The sequence below is a fragment of the Accipiter gentilis genome, chromosome Z (genome assembly GCF_929443795.1).
Source record: "Accipiter gentilis chromosome Z, bAccGen1.1, whole genome shotgun sequence".
Taxonomy (NCBI): domain Eukaryota; kingdom Metazoa; phylum Chordata; class Aves; order Accipitriformes; family Accipitridae; genus Astur; species Astur gentilis.
This window is the reverse complement of record NC_064919.1, coordinates 46,572,990-46,592,122: the sequence shown is the minus strand read 5'-3', so window position 1 is coordinate 46,592,122 and position 19,133 is coordinate 46,572,990. Positions and strand designations below refer to the sequence as shown.

The 19,133-nt window shown below is 39.7% G+C and overlaps 1 protein-coding gene across 1 annotated transcript; it reads left to right on the top strand.

Moving 5' to 3' along the window:
* Positions 1-2,316: 2,316 nt before the first annotated feature.
* On the top strand, positions 2,317-18,897 carry PSAT1 (phosphoserine aminotransferase 1). The gene is made up of 9 exons (XM_049794658.1): positions 2,317-2,418; positions 4,762-4,822; positions 6,028-6,097; positions 7,248-7,453; positions 9,084-9,256; positions 10,330-10,499; positions 14,158-14,286; positions 16,369-16,506; positions 17,136-18,897. Exons 1-9 carry the CDS (start codon positions 2,359-2,361, stop codon positions 17,239-17,241), a joined length of 1,113 nt encoding a protein of 370 aa, XP_049650615.1. The 5' UTR covers positions 2,317-2,358; the 3' UTR covers positions 17,242-18,897.
* The last annotated feature ends 236 nt before the right edge of the window (positions 18,898-19,133 follow it).

The window sequence follows — 19,133 nt, the reverse complement described above, 5'->3', positions numbered from 1 at the left end:
TGGGTGGCAAGGCTTCCAGCACGGTTGTCCTGTGATCTCATGGGAGTTGCTACTTTTGACCCTTTTGGGCAGGATGGGACTTTCCTGAACTGAAAAACTACAATACCCGATATTTACTCCCCGTACTCTGAGCCGATACCAGCACCAGCTTGCCTAGTTTCTATTTCTGTGTTCTAGCTCTTTGTGCCAGAGGTTTGAATTACACTTTTAATTCCAGAATTTTAATTTACCTTGTGGTCTGTGCCACGCAGTTAGGATTCAAGACTGATCCTGCTCGGATGTTGAAGCACGTCCCATAGTACTGGCCAGGCTTCCTCACCTGAATCACCAACCTAAACTTTTTCTGACTGCTTCCACTACTCCTTTCTACCTAGGATACCTTTTCTCCAGCTGGTTGGAGTTTGAACCCACCTCTCCAGGCAGACATAGGTAGTCTGGGTTCCATACTGGGAAAAGCCCCGAGGAGGAGCCCATATCTCTTAAGCCTGTTTCTATTTGAGATTCTAGTAAAAATAATTATCTTGTAGTCACATCTATGTTGTTACCGAGCATTTCAGTAGGGGCTTCTATTTAATTAGAACCAATTCTAATGATTAGAGGTAATGTAGGTGTTCTGGGTGTTGTGGCCTGAGACATATTTTAAAAATACTTTGGTGTTTTGAAGAGAATGTATCCAGCCTGTAATGCTTGTGAAGTTTGCTATTATCTCTTTAGAACTGAGGAGGGTTCTGGTGTCTGAAAGTGAGTTTGGTAGGTTTTTCTTAAGCTATAGCCGTTATTGAAATGGAGGCTATCTTTGCTCTAAAACCACCGTATCTGTTTACAACCTTTTAAACAAAGTAACTTGCATAAGATGAAAATCTGTTAACTAAATACCAGATCAGGCTGTAATCTGTAAATTCTTTTTATCGTTCTAGGTATGACCTGGCTTGACAGGAAAAGGAACAAATCCAAGTAGTCAGTATTTCTTCAGTGAAATAATTTGTAATGAAAAATGACCTTTTATGTAAATCCCAGTATTCACAAAATAATGGACATCAACACTTTCCTTTCTGAAAGGAATGCAGATTTGGTATACAGGTGATTAATGTTGATGATAAAGTTGGTGAGCATGCACAGGACTAAAGTCAGGTCAGCATTATGGATAGCACTGGGCAGACTAAGGTGTTCAAGAGCTGTGCTTTATACAGCTACGTATGAGAATCATGAATGTCTTCTAAGATACTTGAAAATGATGGGATTCCATAAAGCCCATCTGTTTTCAATCATACTTAATGGCTTGTTTTGTCAGAGTTGATTTACTGCTACTGCCTTTAACTTCTGAAAACTGATTGTAAGTCAGTATGTCTCTCACTTAAAACAATCAGAAGAAATTGGATGAGCTGAAGTCTTTCCTTCAATTACAACAGTTTAATTGTATTAACTCTATGTTTTCAGTGAACTTACACCAAGGTATCTGTGGAAAGACTAGTTTAGGGATATTAGTTTAGGATTTGGCAGACCTCAAGGCAAGTCCCAGCTCTGCTATCCATTCCATGAAATTGATTTTCACAGCTCTCTTGTTTTTATTCCCTTTGTGTGAATTCCAAATAGCAATTCGCCTGCAATAGGCTGTTTGGGGAAACAGTGCACAACACGCAGATTTTTCTTGGATTAGAGAAGGTAGGGATCCTGCTCCTCTGCGAGGAAAGAATTTTGCACAAAATAGGATGACTTTTGGGTACTGTGAAACCACCTCTTTCAAGGTGAAGTATCAACGGAAATGCACTGTAAGGACGGATTGCTATTTTTTCATTTCTCATGCATTCGTACAGATTACTTTTGGAACAAGCGTCCCAGCTCTGCAGCAGCAGCTGCACCGGGGAAAAAAAACAACAGTAAAGTTACCGTAGGCCGCTCTCGCTTGCCCGCTTTCCTTCTCCCCACCCACCCGCGGCTGCGTGTGCAACGAAGCCTCGGCAAGGCTGACGAGGTTTTCCAAACGCAAGGCACGTTTAAATCCCTTTCACCGCTCTGAGTCCTTCCCCGGCACCCACCCGTTTTGGCTCCTTTCGGTGAAGAACGCCGGCGCGCCCCCCCCCCCGCCCCCTCCTTCGGAAGGCGGACGCACCCCGGCTGGCGGCGGGGGCGGGGCCGCCCCGCTCTCCTTGGCCCGATCACGCTGCCTCCTCGTGGCCGCCTTGCCAATGGGCGGCCGGGGCGCTGCCGGGAGAGGGTGGGGCAATGGGCGGGGCGGGGCGGCTGCAGCCCCGCCCCCTGGGAGTGTGTGACAGGAGCCAATCGGCGGGCCGGCGGCGGGGGGTTTATAGTGGCGGCGGGCCGCCGGCTGCGGCGGGCGGCGGCCGCGGCGGGGACGTCATGGAGTGCGGGCGGCAGGTGGCGAACTTCGGGGCCGGGCCGGCGAAGCTGCCGCGCTCCGTGAGTAGGGGCCGGGGGCCCTTCCCGGCGCGGGCTGGGGCTGGGGCTGGGGCGCGGCGGAGGGCGGGCGGGGGGTGTCCGCCCGGCGCTAGCGCGGGGGGAGCGGCGCTGGCGGGGGCAGGCGGCTTTGCCCGCGCGCCGAGGGGGCTGCCGGCCGGGCTGAGGCGGCGGGTGCCCGCTGGGGGTCGCGGCGCAGCGCGGTTCCGCCTCCCAGCCCGGCTGCCCGGGGGGCTTCGGCGGGCGCCGGCTGCAAAGCGAGGGCTGGGGACGCTCGGGCAAGCAGTAGCGAGAAGGATGAGCGGCGCCGGAGCGAAGCCTCCGTTCTTCTCCCCCTGCCCACCCGGTTCGGTGCCCTGGTCGGTTCGGCGTTCCGGGGACGCGCCCCGGGGGGGGGGGGGTGTCGGGATTGCCCTCCCAGAGTTTTTTTTCTGAATCCGATCCGATGCGGCCGTTCCTCAAGGGCGGGATCGCCCTTGGGATGGAAAGTAAGTTCTCGGATGCGCGAGGGCGGCCGTGTCGAGTACCTTATTTGTCAGCTGACAAATAACATGGTAATTCCCTGAGAAGTCTTTACTTAAAAAATGGTAATGAGCATAGAGGAGGCTCAACCCTCCGGAAGGTTGCATCAGCAGCCATAGATTATCCAGCAACATATGGAGAGGGGGTGGTTTCTGCCCAGTTGTACGCATCTGACTTTCAACTTAAGAGTTAGGTGTTGTGGAAATTTTTTTGTTCTCTTCTTAGTTTCCTTCATACCTTGCTTCGTTATTTTATGTGTTGTTTCTTTATTCTTTAATAAATTTCTTTAGGTAAACAAATTTGCCACACAGCAGCTCCCCCCCCCCCCCCCCTTCTCTTTCACTCTTCTCGTGGAAACGTCCTTTGTAGATTATGCTGCAAAGAAATTTGTTGTTCCGTCTTGAACCCTTGATTCCAAAAGGGGCTCTTATTAGAACTGCTGCAGTATCCAACTCTCCAACTGGCAGTACTGACAACTGGGTTTAGGGTTTGAGGAGAGCATAGCTGAACTCCGATATTATTAATCTGTTTTCCCCTCTTGAAAATGCAGTGCTCTTATATGGACTACTGTGTCACAGTTGTTTCACTTTGATTGTGGGCTGATGCCACATATGAAGCGCTTGGACTCACTGAAGCAAGAAGGTGGATGGAGCTCTTTGGGGCTTTTATAAGGTGTATCATGAATGTCTATTTTAAGGCATGTGCAGGTTCTCAGATAAAGAGTGTTTCTAACAGAACTGGATTTTGTCAGGTTTAACAAGCACTTTCTAATAGTCTGTGTGTTCCCTTTGACTTTTTGCCCCCTTCTCTGGCATGGATAAGTTTGCATGTGAAACGTGGCGGTCAAAACTTCACAATCTCTAACATCAAAAGCAGCACAGTTGTTTCTGGTTGACCTCTTGGTGACCAGCTGTAACAGTCGACAGATACCCTGTCAGCAAGGTAGATTTCTTGTTCCTGCAACTGTCCAGAGCATGGGGTTTCTTGGTAGATCCCGGGGTGCATGCATACAGCATTTGTTTTGGTGGCTTTTCTACTGGGGCTCCCTCTCCTCCTGCTTCCTTTAGGAAGAACTAAGAATGTTCTGGCTCTCACACAAGAATTTACTGAAATCGGAAGCTGCAGATCCAATGGTTAGAATCTAATTCCACTTTGCTGGTATTTGGGAGCTGTGGGAGAAGAAAAAAAGAATGGAAGGCTGAAGCAGTGGATTACCTGGCTAGGGCTTCTAGGAATGACCTGTGTTTTTTGGTTGTCTGAGAATTTTGCTTGATTTCTTTCTTAACTTTCAATAATGTAGAGAAGGCTCATCGTCAAAAAGTGCAGGACTTCATTCTGTGAAATAGGCCTTGTCCTGTTGAGTCAGTTTGAGGTATCCAATTCCCCAGCATGATTTTTTTCATTTTGTTTTCCTCAATACCTTCTCCTATTTGCACAAGTAAAGTGAAAGAACACAGGGTGGAGGGGTGGGTATTTAACATGCTTGATTAGAAAGAGTACATATACAAACATTAATGCATTCCGTAAAAGGTTGGGAGCTCCATTCAACTCCTAGAAATCACTCTGAAATGTGGAAATGTAGCTGTTGAAATAATAACTTAAAACATGGTCTCCACAACAAGCATATGATTTAATTATGCTATCTTATGAAAAGCCTTCAGCTACTAGATACAACGAAATTATATTGGTGGCTGTACTTCTAATCTCACTAGACAAGTGTCAGGTTATTGCAGTATGGAGCAGCTGGCATATGCTTGATGCATTAGTGACTCTAGATAGTGGAAAATTCCCTTAATTTATTTGTCTATTTTTTTCTTTTGTTAGGTATTATTAGAAGCACAGAAAGAACTGGTGGACTACAAAGGACTTGGTATAAGTGTTCTTGGTAAGACTCTAAAAATTCTCTATTTTTTCAGAATGTAGATGTTCAACCAAGTTGTTTAATAAGAGTTTTTGATCTTGGTATTTTAGCTCCTTTTCTCTTCTAATACCTTATTCTGGTAACATGTATGTGCAGAGACATACATTTCATACTGCTTTTCTACCATTCATCAGGGGACCATAAAATGATACATAGCCAGATGTTCAGTGATGCAAAACAAAGGACTAGAGACAAAAAAAGATAACTAATCATATGTAAAACATTAGTACTTTTGGATCTTTGGGCAGGGATGTGTGTGTGTATATATGTGTAGGCAATATATAAAAAATATATATATAAAATACTGTATACATTTACACATACTATACACAGATATACACATACTATACACGTGTGTGTGTGTGTATACATATATATATAGGTACCATATATGGCATCTCATATACTTTGTGGCAAATTGCTTCAGATGTATTTGATGTACAGCGTCCTTCCCATTAGGAAGGCAGTGCTGTTCTGTCATGAGAAGGAGGTGTCTCCTGTGCCATGTGAGTAGCTGACTGGCTTTTTAGCTGCAGTTGCATGAAAGTTTTATGCAAGAAGATGGTCAGCATTTTACTAATCCTGGGAAACTGTTTGGTTGCTAAAAGTAGAATGTGCAGCAGTCTCTGCAGGATTAGGATTCATGTTTAAATTGTACCCTCTTAGAGATGGAAGAAAGCGTAGGGATTTAATGAAAGCAATTAGTATTAAGTGTCCTTTATGTTTAATTAGGATTATTGCATGAAGAAGTCTTGTTAAAAATAAAAGAACAAAACAACCCCCTGTACATTACTCTATACTTGCTACAGATTTAGTAGCAGAGAAGATTCTTAGAGTGAGGAAAACTTGCATCTTTCTAGGGAGTGTTTTTTTCATGCAAATGTAGCTGTTCCTCAGTGTAGTAAGGTCATGTAGATGCCAAAAGTAAATGAACTGGATTTGCCTGAATCTGGACAAGACTGGGGGTATGAGTCTTGTGTAAGTATTTGGGAAGGCTCAGCAAAAAAAAAAAAAAAAAAAAAAAAAAAAAAGAGTTGGAACTGGGAATGGTAGCCTTCAGGCATTTTGGGCCTGTAGTGTAAAACGTTTAAAGCATAACACAATTTTTAAACTGCGTTCGTGTATTATCATTTTGTTTCATGTTATTTTTTCTTTTCTTTGCACCAAAGAAATGAGCCATCGAACCTCAGATTTCACAAAAATTTTGAATACAGCTGAAAATCTCATGCGTGAATTGCTGTAAGTGAATTACTTCCTGCTTATTTTTATTTTATGCTTGTGCTAGTTGCACCAATAATGACTAATGTGGAGACCTTTCCTTGAAAGCACCTGTTTGTGTGTTTGTGTTTTTGGTTTGTTTTTTTTTTTTGTTTAGATACTGTGTCTGAGAGTAATAATGTTGGAAAGAACATTGGTCTTCTGTTTGTTTTGATGCTGATTTGTTTGAATATGACAACGGGCTTTTATTAGGTTACGATACTTTTTGTGTGTCTACTATACACTGAGTAGTTGACTTTCCTCTGAACTTTTGATTTTTGTCACCTTCATAGAATTAATGAAGGGCACCAACTTTCATCAAGAAATAAGTGGAAACAATAGAAATCAGTTCTCTAGTAGTATAGAGGTGATCTGTACGTTACTCATCAGTCTGATTTTATTAACATAAGCTCTATGGATTTGTTTTAGAATCACTGATCAGGAGCCCTTTTCCTATTTGTAGTGTGACACATTTTTAAAAATCTGACATAAATATATCGTGTTTGAGAATTAGTGTTCTCATAGTTAAAAATGTTGGTCATTTCATATAAAAGATTAATTCTGTCTGTGACTGGCTGTGAGTCATTGACAGAGGGGTTTTAATGAATAATTTCAGCAAGTGCTTTTTGTGACTGTATGAACAACTCCTTATGACACTTGCTTTGCATGTACAATTTACTCTCTAGTTGCACTTTCAAACTGAAGGGTCTCAAAGCTGAATTCTACTGTGAGCACTTTGTTGTGAAGTTCTTAGCCTGACAGAAAAGCTATGAAGCTAGCAATAGACAAAATTACAAGTGAGCATTAACTCTGCTGGAGTACCTTTCAAGTGTGTGTGTACTCTACCCCAGTAGAGCTACTCAGGAGTAAATTTGTTTCATGCTATCCAAGGCAAGAAAAAAAGCTTGTTTTCAGCAAATTTTTATCAGTAAAATGTATAGCATTAATCTTAATACTTAAGTTGTTACTCAAGACCAGTGTTTAGGTAAGTTAATGGGATTTAGCTTAACCTCTTGGCAAAGAGTCTTCTAAAATGACAGTGTTCTTCCTCAGTTGCTGTTAAATGCATGATATCAAGTAGTATGCATCATGTCTTCTGGGAATAATATAAATGGTTATTTCTTGCATGCAGAAATATACCAGAAAACTACAAAGTTCTCTTCCTCCAAGGAGGTGGATCTGGTCAGTTCAGTGCAGTCCCACTTAATCTTATTGGTTTGAAGGAGGGAAGACATGCAGATTATGTGGTTACTGGAGCTTGGTCAGCAAAAGCAGCTAAAGAAGCAGAGAAGTATGCCAAAGTGAATATTGTTCATCCAAAACTAGGAACCTATACAAGTAAGTTGATGATTACATCCATCCACGTGAATGCTTAGCTTTTTGAATTGCTCTAAAAATTGGTCTAACTCAGCTGTTGGGTTATTGAATGTTAATTAATTAAAGTTGACTGCCCAGCAGTCAAAAGATTACCTGCCACATCTCTCCATGTTCATCACTGGGAGATCTGTTAGATGACTTAACAGTCTCCACCAGAAAAGAATTGTGAAACTAGGCTGAGCAGATCCCAGAAAATAAGTGGCAAGAAGCAAATGTGTATCAGTAGGGAAATGGTCTGGGCTCTCCGATTTGTTGTTGTTATTTAACTGAGTTCTTAAGCTATTTGCGGGGATATTGCAAGGTATTTCAGTTTCAGGTACACTCAATAATGAGATTACTCTGAAATTTAGAAGCATGTCTGGGATCTTAACCTTGTTGCCCCAGGAGATGGGAGACCTGCATTTTGTTACCTACTTTCAGGGGTTCCCAAATACTTATCTTACCCATTCATGTGTCATAACAGGCAGTTGGTTCTGGAATAGAAGGGACATTTTCAACTCTTCCTCTTGAAGCGTGTTATTGGATGTAACAATCTGAATGACCACAGTGTAGAAAGAAGAAAAAGGTTAACTGTAATTGAGGCGTTGGGAATTTTTGAGAGAGTCTGTTTCAAGAACATTTTAAGTGTGTAATTTGTCACTGGGTATACATAAATAATTCTTGGAGTAGAGACACTTAAGTTCTGGTTTCTACTCCTCCTAGTCATGCTCACTTCTTTTCCCTCTGGTCCAGATTGTAGCATTGAACTGGAAGGGTGACAACAGCAAAGATGAAGAATATCCCCATATGAGTTAGTATATTAACTGGTGATAAGGGCACTCACTTGGAAGATAAGTTCTTAGCCTCTGAGGCGCAGGAAGGAATTGAACCTACAAATTCCCAGTCTAGGGGAGTTTATTCACCATTTGGCAGCTGAAGATAATGGGAGAGGCAGTAAATAATGGTGGAGGCAATAGCAGCACTTCTTCTGCCACGTTTTGGAGGAGAGAAGAAAGGAAGAGCAACCATTTGTTCTATGCAAAACCTGTTCTGTGCTGTCAGGGCATGCCTGTATATTACCTGTTGACAAAGGAAATCTTAGTTTTGTAAATCAGTTGCCAGGCTTAAATGGGATGTAGGTAGATAACCTTGTGTTCAGCTTGGGCGAGAGTGAAAAGCTTCTGGGGATGCTCAGAAACACAGCTTTAGAGAACTTTGCCAGTGAGAATTTGGATGCTTCTGTGGTTCCAAAGCCACCAGGAGGATTCTTGGACCCAGTGCCTGAATTCCTCTGAAATGCTGTTTTGGACCCCTAGGGCAGTAGTTTGTAGTCTAGGATTGCAAACTTGATGAAAACATCTTCAGGAATTAAGTGCTGAAAACCAGAAGAGTGTTTGCAAGCTTAATGATGGCTCACCACAGAATTTTGGGAATGCACTGGTGTTGTTTCCTTTGCAGTTAATTTATATCTTCCTGGTAACAAGCTAATTAATACTTTATATGGCAAAATTGTTATGGGTTTGCACTTAAGTCCTGGGTTCAAGTAAAATTGCATACCAGGAAAATTACTTGTCTCCAGTGACCTTTGGTTTTCTTTTTTTGTCTGTCTCAGACATTCCTGACCCAAGCACTTGGAATCTTAATCCAGATGCGTCTTATGTCTATTACTGTGCTAATGAGACTGTTCATGGTGTGGAGTTTGACTTTGTACCTGATGTCAAAGGGACGGTCTTGGTTTGTGATATGTCATCAAACTTCCTGTCCAGACCTGTGGATGTTTCCAAGGTACAGTATTGGACACAGTGGCTGCACAAAGCATTTTCAAGCTTGAATGCATATAATTAGGCACTTTGAAATGTCTGGATGGCCAGACATGAGAAGCAGTGGAATTAAGGAAATCATATTTTGTTAATTGGGTATCTGATGGTGGATAAAAATGTTGAAATTTAAAGTTTGACGTCTACCTGTTGTCCTTTTTTTTTTTTTTTCAGTAAAAACATGTTGAAATATGTTGAAATTATTCATGTTCATAGCTGTGCAAGATTATTTGTCTACTGTGTGGTCTTCACTGATGCTGTAGCTGAAAAAGATATCTTTTGAATCATATTTAGTCTGTAGATAGTGTATATGGCTATAGCAGGGTACTGTGAATCAGAATTTTTGATCCTGCCTCTTACATGGAAAATCTGTATCCCCTTTTAAGCTGCTAAAACTTCCTGTGCCTCGCAATTACTGTGTCTGTTTTGTAGATAATACAGAGGCAGAACATAGTACTTGCTCATGTTTGTAAAGTGTGTTATGAGTGGGAAGTGTTACTGACTAGTGGAATAGTGTGTTTGACCTTTCTTATCTGTGTGTAGCAAAAAGAAAGGGCAACTGTTAGTGCATTCATCTTGGCCTTTCCTGATCTGCCTCTTTGAACAGGTGGATTATATGATGCCTGTTCTGAAATACCAGATTGGTTAAAAATACTGTGATGTATGTATGAATTTATTTTTAGTAAATTTGCTTGGAATAGCGTGAAATTGGGACAGACTGTCTTAGGCATTATTTGTGACTACTAAATAAACACTTCACAAATCATTGGGAAATTTGTTGTGATGTTCTTCATCAGCTGAATCAAGATACGTGGTTCTGGTAATAGATATACATGGGATAACAACTGTAGCTGTAAGTGCACTTTGAAATCAGAACTTCTAACTCTTCTTTGACCTACAGCTTGCTTGTTTTTGACACATTGTCCAATCTGTTCAGCTGAGTTGTATGCCTGTTGTATAGTGATATTGATGTATTACTCAGTTATAAGACCTGCTAGTGAATGCATGTAGCAAGTCCTTCTTTTCTTCTTCCTGTTAAAGTTTGGCGTAATTTTTGCTGGTGCTCAGAAGAATATTGGCTGTGCTGGAGTTACTGTTGTAATAGTACGTGAGGACTTGCTGGGATTTGCACTGAAAGAATGTCCTGTAGTACTGGATTACAAAACACAAGCAATGAATGGCTCCTTGTATAACACTCCACCATGCTACAGGTATTTACCCTGCTATTTAATCGCTCTTATTCAGAAAGCTTCTGCACTGCCATCTGCTGCTCTTACCGAGAAAAGTTTCAGAAGTTGAGTGCCTTCAAGTCACTGATATGTTGGTGTGTTTCGCATGATTCCTGTGAAAACATGGGAAGTGTCCAGCCAAGTGACCATTGTAGGCTTTGAGGTTGCCTAGTGGGACCCAGCCATAAAGGACAGTATTTTTAGAAGTAAATATTGTATGTTGTAATTCCACTGTAGAAGTTTCAGGATCCAGTTCTGACTTAGGTGAACACAGCTCTAGTCAATTCAGTGGTGATGCTTCTATCATTGCAAGTAGGTAATCTGGCATTTAGTCTTGCTTCCTGAACACTTAGTACAGATTTGATTTAGTTTCTTCCTGAGGTGGTTCTTGGCATTTGAACCTCCAGATCCCTATTGATTTTCTTTGCTGGAAAATAGTAAATATTATTGTTATTAAAGGTTTTAATAATATAAAATATTACAAGACTATGTATTATTTTTACTTTTTTAATGTTTCTTGTTCTAGCTACCTCATTTACTACTGTCAGTTTTGAAATGAAACTGTAAAAGAATTTTTTTAAAAGGCATTTTAATCACTGCTTTCTTTTATTCTCTAGTATAACTTCTGATATTTCTGTGAGTACCACCTCAGTGTCTGACTTGACACATCCAAAAATAAAATTGGTCTAGCTTCATAATCATTGCTAGCAATCAGGATCATGAAACTGGCATGTACCTGGTGATTTCATGTATGCAAGAAGCAGAACAGACTGCAGCTTGCTCTTTTAAAATTACTATCTGCTAACTTTTGATAGCTAGTGAAATGATGTTTTGCTACTGGCATATTTAGGTGTTGAGCCAGTAGTATCTACTCATTCTTCATTTGGAGCATTTTTATACCAATGTCTACTAAAATAATTATTTTAGAAAAGAAAATCTTGAAACTAGGTATCCTTTTTTTCCCCAGAAGTTTTTTTTAAATTACTTTGAAAATAATGATTTCTACTTTTAAAGAAAGATAAGATTTCTATTTGATTCAGATAATTTGGTAATGTAATCTTTTATTGATGTTTAATCTCAGTTCTTACAGCTTTTTTGTACATGCCAGAATCTGCAAAGTTAAGTTCCCTAATGATGTCTGACAGATATTAAATGCCCTGTACAGGCATAAAGTACAGTGATTCCTGTGTATAAAGCCTACCTTAATGTCACCACTTACTTAAATTCAGTAGACTTTTAAGTGATACTAATTGTATCTCTGAATCTGCTGATTCTCACTATGGGGTGTGCTATTGCAATGACATAGGGGCACTGAATTTATCAAAAGAACAGTAAATCTTGTGAGCATATGTTTATTCCAGATTTTACAATGCCCAACTAGTTTTCCCAAGGAGTATGCATACTGTAGAGTAGTGCTGTAATGATGTACTCTTGCTGTCAGGCCGTCTGCCCCATTGGCTGGGTCCACCCAGTATCCTTAGGGCTGCTCCTAAGACAAGAATTAACCTTACAATGTTGCCATATTTTTGTCGTCTTTCTGATTGTAGCTCTGTAACTGTGGGCTGTATGTGTGTCTTTTCTTCCCCAGTAATTGATAAAGCCTCTATTTCATGACTGATTATTTTCCTGACTGCCAAGTCACACATACTGTTTTGGACACTGTGTACTTGCACATGCCAGGTTTTAAATCCAGCCATTCATGTTTTCCAAGTACAAAGCTATTTCCATTTGAAAAAACAAAGTTCTACTTAATCTCAGCACTTGAACACAGTGTTGCTGCTCTGGTTTGAAAAGCAAAACAAATTAAAATCTGCATCTTTATTTTAGCCACTGCAGAGAACTTCTGAAAAGAAAGTGCTGCTTTAGCTGTAACTCAGTATCTGTCAGTAACATTAACAGGGTAGTGGGAGATTAAGGGAGCTGAAAATAAAGTTCTGTTCACAGTCTTGCCAGATTTCACTTCATGCTGCAGACCCACATTGGAGTACACTCCAGAATCCAGAATGCAACACAGACTGAAATGTTGGCAGGGTGCACATCTGTTTGGCTTGCCTCTAAATGCCTGTTCCAGTTTTTGTTAGGAACTGGCAAAGCTTCTTAGTTCTCTTTTTCTCTACTCTCTTCCTTGTGCTCTCTAATGGTTTGCTGGCAAACAAGCAGGAAATATTAACTGAATTTGCCTAAGGTACTTCAGCAGGATGTTAAATTAAATTAAGGTGATGCTAATGGCTTTAACCTCTTGGCACTCAGAGCTCGACTCTTTGACCCTAATATGCTTTGCTAAAATTAACAATGAATTTGCTATAAAAATCTCATTTCCAAGCTCCAGAATGCATTTTGCATTTAAAATTGCTCCAGAAACATTATTTTGACTGAGATGAAAGACGGATAAAAGACTTCATCTGGCTGGGGTTTGTGGATGACTCTAGGGCTGACTTCTTTAAACTTCACTTGTCCAAAAAGTTTCACTCAGGGAAGTGAGGGCAAGAGGTGAATGTGGCCCTATATATTAGGCAAGGTCATAGGCTATACTTCACTTAATCCTTTACACTGGGGTAGTTGACAGCGTTCTGTCATAAATGTGGCAAGATTGTGACCTCAAAGCTGTAAGGTGCTTTGTATAAAAGACAATCTGTAACCTCAGTTATTCTGCAGACTTTCCGCAGTGTTCAAAGATTTGATGCTGGCATCCCCTGAGAAATTAAAAGCAGCAAAGTTTAAAACAACCTACTGCTAGATTTGTGTTAGGGAAACTTGTAGGGTAATGTTCTTTGAGTGTGCCCTTGGAATCTGTAATGAAGGGATTAAAAAAAGCAAACTTGTTGGAAATATGCCATGAAAACTTGTGAACAGTTTTTTATGTAAAGTGGTGTAGTCGTGGGAAATGCCTGAACTTGAACAAGCTCAGTTTTGTAGCAAAAGCACAAAGGCAAAAGGCCTCAGGGATTTTTTTATGTTGCACTTAGTAACTAGCATTGAAATACTTGGTCCCAAGCCACATGATGCCAGTAGGCTTCCAGATCTTTATGTAGAACTTGAATGGTAATAACTAAGTGTGATACATCATTATTTGTTTTGCTAAACTTCACTGTTGGTGTGGGCAAGTGTTTTTTTTTGGACATAAATGGGATTATAGTTTTTATTTTTAACATTTGTGAAAATGTGATTAGATTTCTGGCATTATTAATGTACATACATTTGAGATTCACCCCTGTATCTTTGCTAGAGCAGCTTCACAGTGCGGATGCTACTAACTTTTGTGCTAACTCTTTCTGGGACTTGACAGACAGTTGTGTGTTCAGTGAACTGTTAGTCCACGCAGCATGTCTGGGGATGTCCTTGGTAGCCCTGCAGGGCTGCAGGAAATCTGCAGGACTTGTCCTTCTGTGGTACAAAGGATTAAGTTTGGTCCAACAGATTTGTGTAGCATTTAAATTTCAGGATACTTTGTCTGCGTCCAAAAAACATTGCCTGCTTAGAATTGTCATAATTTGTAAAATAGTCCAGATTCTGAGTTGTTAACCACCCTAAAACCAAACATAACATTTTGTATCTGAAACATGTTGTGAACTCTTAAACAGAACTTTTTTTTTTTTTCAATAATCTGACTGAAAAATGTTTTTTTTTTTTCCTCTTGCAGTATTTATATCATGGGATTAGTACTGGAATGGATAAAGAATAATGGTGGAGCTGCAGCTATGGATAAACTTAGTTTAATCAAATCACGAATGATTTATGACATTATAGACAAATCTAATGGATTCTATGTGTAAGTTGCTGTGCTTTTCTCCTTAGTTTCAATACTTGTTGCAGAGCCAAACATATTCATAGCTTAAGAGTCTGATTGCAGCTTATTTTTTAAGTTACCTTTCCAGTATATAGAAATTTCGAGGAATCCTACAGGAAATATTTGTGCAAACCGTTCACTTGATAACTATCCAAGGATGAATCTTATTCCAGTAGGAAGTTATTTCAAGTTATCCTGTATAGATCAGTTGTGAAGCACATTAATATTAAAAAAATGCAGGAGCATAGGAGAAAAGTATACAAAAACCAGATATGCACATTCTGGGTTTGTATGCTTCCTGAATCTCTTGGGGAAATACAGCCCAAAACAGAGAAGGTGGCTTGTAAGAAATTGTAGAGACTAATTCTGCATCATATTCTTCATACCGCCTCTTTCAGTAGTCACACTCTGCTTTTTCTCTGTCAAGGAGAGCATTTTTACTAGGCTGTGTTAAGTTCTGAAACACTTTCTGAAATAGGAGGAAGATCAGACCTAGATGTAATAAAAATGTAATACATTTCTTTATGTAAGTTTTTTTTCTTCAATTATTTTTTGACGGTTTTCCAAAGCATATTTAACGCTCTGATTTTTACATGCTGTTGCAAGGCATTTTTGAGCTCACAAGACCCAGAATATGTATATTTAAAAGCTGATGTTGTAATTCGGAATAATTCTAATATTCACCAAGCTCAAAACTTTTTTACTTTCCTTTAGTAAAAAATCAACAGTTTTGGGACCTAATTAACTTTCAAGTCAAAGTTAGGATAGGGCAAATTAAATCTGGATTTTAAATTAAAGCTGGCTGCAACCTTAATTGGCAGGGGTATAGTTTCATCATAATATTGAATACATTCTGCTTATCCGTTTAGTTAATGAGAACAGCTTTGCCTTTAGCATTGTCATAATCAGGATTGTGATCCTACTCTACCAAAATCCTGAGGGTTTTTCATAAACCTCAGTAAGCAAATGAAGCCTTGAAAAAACATTTTGTGACAAATAGAAATCTGTTTCTGGCAAGCTGGTCTGTAAGGCTGTGAGTAGGAAATGCAATGCAGATGGGATGGTAAATAGTCAATTGGGAAGGCAAAGCAAGCTTCACTAAGTGAGCTGTATGCATCTTAGTAATACAGTTAAGACTTTTTTTTTTATTTATTCTATCTATGACTAAAAGGAAGACCTATTTGAAGCTGCCTTCTGAGCTGTGATGTGCCACCTAATCTGTGGCATGCTTCACTGGGTAAGCAGTATGGCAAGCCATTTAGCAAATGCTGACTTTTTTTCCACAAAGTGCTGTGTGCCATTTGCAGTTTGCTTTCCAAAATCTGTGCACTGAATAATGTCGGATTGCCTAGTAGCAACTGGATTTTCTAAAAACTATAGCGTAGTTACAGCTATTCAGATATGGGAATGCTTACAAGCATAGGCCTTTTTGAAGAGTGTTTTCCTGGTTGCATCTGAAGCAGAAAATTTGCATTGGCAGATACAATGATTGATCTTTTTTTCTCTTCATAATGGAGACATCTGTACAAAGGAACGAGGGAGGAACTAAAAAAGAATGATACCCATTCTTTGTCAAATAGAACAATAATCGGTATGAAATTTACATGCACTTTATTCTTAATGAATCCCTGCAAGAATCTACATCACATAAAAATTAAGTGTGTCAGTCTTTGAAGATAAAGACAAGAAACTTGAGACTTAAAGTTCACTGTGACTAACTTCACTTGCCCTAGGGAATGTAACTGAGGCTGTCATGGGTGGAGGGGTGGGTTTTATTATGTTTTTTTAAATTGGGTCTTTTTACAAGCCTCTTGTGCATTCCTTTCTGGCAATTTTGAGTATGTCAGAAAGTGTTAATAGGCATTCTACTTACTGTTTCCATTGTTATACTTGGTTAAAAAAGGAAGGCTGCTTTCTTTCATAGAAAGTAATGACCTTTTCAGCTATGGAGGAATGACTTTGGTGCTAAACAGATGCAATTATTCACTTTCTGAAATTATGTCTAGCTTAATATTTAAATTTAGCACAAAATGGGTTAATCATTACATTCTGCAACTTTTCTAGATGTCCAGTGGAGAAAAAGAACCGAAGCAGAATGAATGTCCCTTTCCGTATTGGCAGTATCAAGGGTGATGAAGCGCTGGAAAAGAAATTTCTTGAGAAAGCTGTGGAACTTAACATGATATCTCTGAAAGGGCATCGGTATGTATTAATTGGATGAATCTCTTTCCTGTGCAGAATAAAATTACTACAGTGATATGGCAGCAGGCACTCTGCATTAACTTAGCAGCCTTTCTCACTCACAGGCTGTTCCTCATATTGATTTGGCATCACTTGGGAATAGCAGTTTAGAGGCTAATCAAAGGCTGCTGGTGGCTCAACTACTGTTTAGGTGTGGTGGGGCTCAGAGAGCTTTCTCCTTAATTCTGCTTCCTTCTCCAATTTGGTAAATCTGGCTCTGTGCAAATGTCAGAGAAAGTGACTTTTAAGGTCAGATTCTGTCACTGTATAAAGCCTTTCATTACATGGCTTGTTTACCTGGTTGCAAGAAAACCTTCCTATGTTCAGTGGTGTTTGTGGGATTAAAAAAGGCAGCTTTTTGATTTCACAGGGCTACAGTGTTGGAGCTCTAAATAACTAATAAATACTGAGTTTCTCTAGATTGCATGCTTGCCTTGAAGAATTAATGTTGCTTCTCATTCACATAAAATGTGAATTTTATCCCTTTGGAGTAGGGGTAGGTTTAAATGACTGTGAACGTTATTAATGTCTTTTTTTACAATTTACGAAACCTTTCTCTTTTTTTCTCTCCCCTTCTCTTTTCAATTCAGATCTGTGGGAGGAATCCGTGCCTCTTTATATAATGCAGTGACCGTAGAAGATGTTCAGAAGCTTGCAACATTCATGAGAAGCTTCATGCAGATGCATCAGTCATAAAAGCCCGTGGGTTAGAGCCCTGCTGAACATCTATGACATAAAAGCTGAAGGGTTTCAAAGTTACTGTGGTATTGCACAGCTGTAGTGCACAAGTTATGTTTTGTTTTGATTCTTGTAGCTATTTTAGTTAACTGCATGGGATTGAGGCCCAATCTTGCAAGGACTTGGCAGCCTTGGCTTCACTGAACGTGAAGATCCCCAGATCGATCAAGATTGGTTCCAAAATTTTCAAAACAGTATTCTTAATGTGTAGTTAAAACATGAGTAGCATTGTAAGATGCTATAGATCTGAGTCTGTTTCTTGTTTGTAGTCACAAATGACTTCTTCAGCAATGTCTTGTTTTCACTAAACTTCAGGAGGCAAAAGTTGTCATAAGCTTTCTGTAATGCTTTACAAATACTCTGTGACTGCACAGTGAAGCTAGAACTAATGTTAAGTGTTCTCTAAGGACATCTAGTTTATCAGATATATTCCAACAGTATACCACCAGCAAGGATATCTAGTTGGTTTATCGGATATATTCCAACAGTATGCCACCAGCAGTATTTAGGAGTTAATGTATGTTCCTGATTTGGGGATGTTGCCTTTAGACTTCTGCTCCCATGTTTGAAGTACTATCATAACAGTTCGTGTAGCAATACCCATTGTGGTTAAAGTCTGTAGGACTGGGCCTTTTTTCATATTATCATTTATTGGTTTAAAGCTAAGATGCATGAGTCTGTTATTAAATCAATTTATAAGATGTTGCTTATTTCTCATATACATTTTGTATATTAAACTTCGCTAGGTTATTAATTTTATATTCTTTTTTTGGAGTGTGCATATTTGCTCCTGCCAAAAACTTGTTTTTAATTTGTTAACCTTGTGCCAAACTGGATTGCTGTATTCCGCTCAATGGATCTGTGACTTTCTCTGCACTGACTTCCTAGCCCAAAGTGCAGCAGACTTCCTTGTCTGGTGCTTCTTAAATGTATTCCCTCTCTAATTGCTCCAGTATTTTCTCTGCTTTTTCATTGCTTCAGTTCTGTAGCCTTTTGTGGGTAGCCTTTTGTATTGCTTTGCCCAGCTGGAGTAAATGGAAGTCTTGACTTCTCTGCCTTTTTCCTGATGCTACATCACACTTCTGATCCAACTTTCTCACTTGATCCTTCTGGCTTATTCCAGACTTTGATACTCTGCGCTAGAGAAGGAGCTGTGGTTATGCAAAGATCTTCAGAAGGTCTTCTGTTATAGTACCCTTGAGTTACTTTCCTTCTCAGCTTGTGAATTTACTGCCCATGACTGTATATTAACACTAGCCTCCTATTTTGACTGTGTAGAACCTACCTGCTAGTATTATAGTGTTTAGCATTACTGCGGCTGGTTTCAGGCTGTAAACTCTTTCTTACAAGATTGGGATTTTTTGATTTTTTTTTTTTTTTTTAGGTAACACCAGTACAGTGTTAACAGTTTAATAACGATAATGATGGACTGACTGTCCCTTTCTTGGTGCTCACAGCAAGTCAGTGGAGTTGTGCTGGGGTTGAGTTACATTCCTATCTGAAAAGTCATCATTTTATGACTACTGTTCTGAGATTTTTGTCAACTTAGTGTATCTCAAAGTAATTAAACAAATCAGATGAAGAAAATAAAACTTAATCACAGCATGCCATGAAGTACAAGTGTGTCTGATGCTTTTGTTTGTCACTTCCAGGGTGAGAAGTCATGTGTAATGTGTGTTTAGAATTTTGGATTCCAGTATCATCCTTTTTCCTAAAAAAGCAAGCTTCCCTCATTTATGTTTTATTTCTTTCTGAAAATAGGCTTTACTACAACTAGTATGGGAACAAGAGTAGTATTATGAGAAGGCTTTGAGAACACTTTTTGCCCTGGTAATTGTGAAGATCTAATT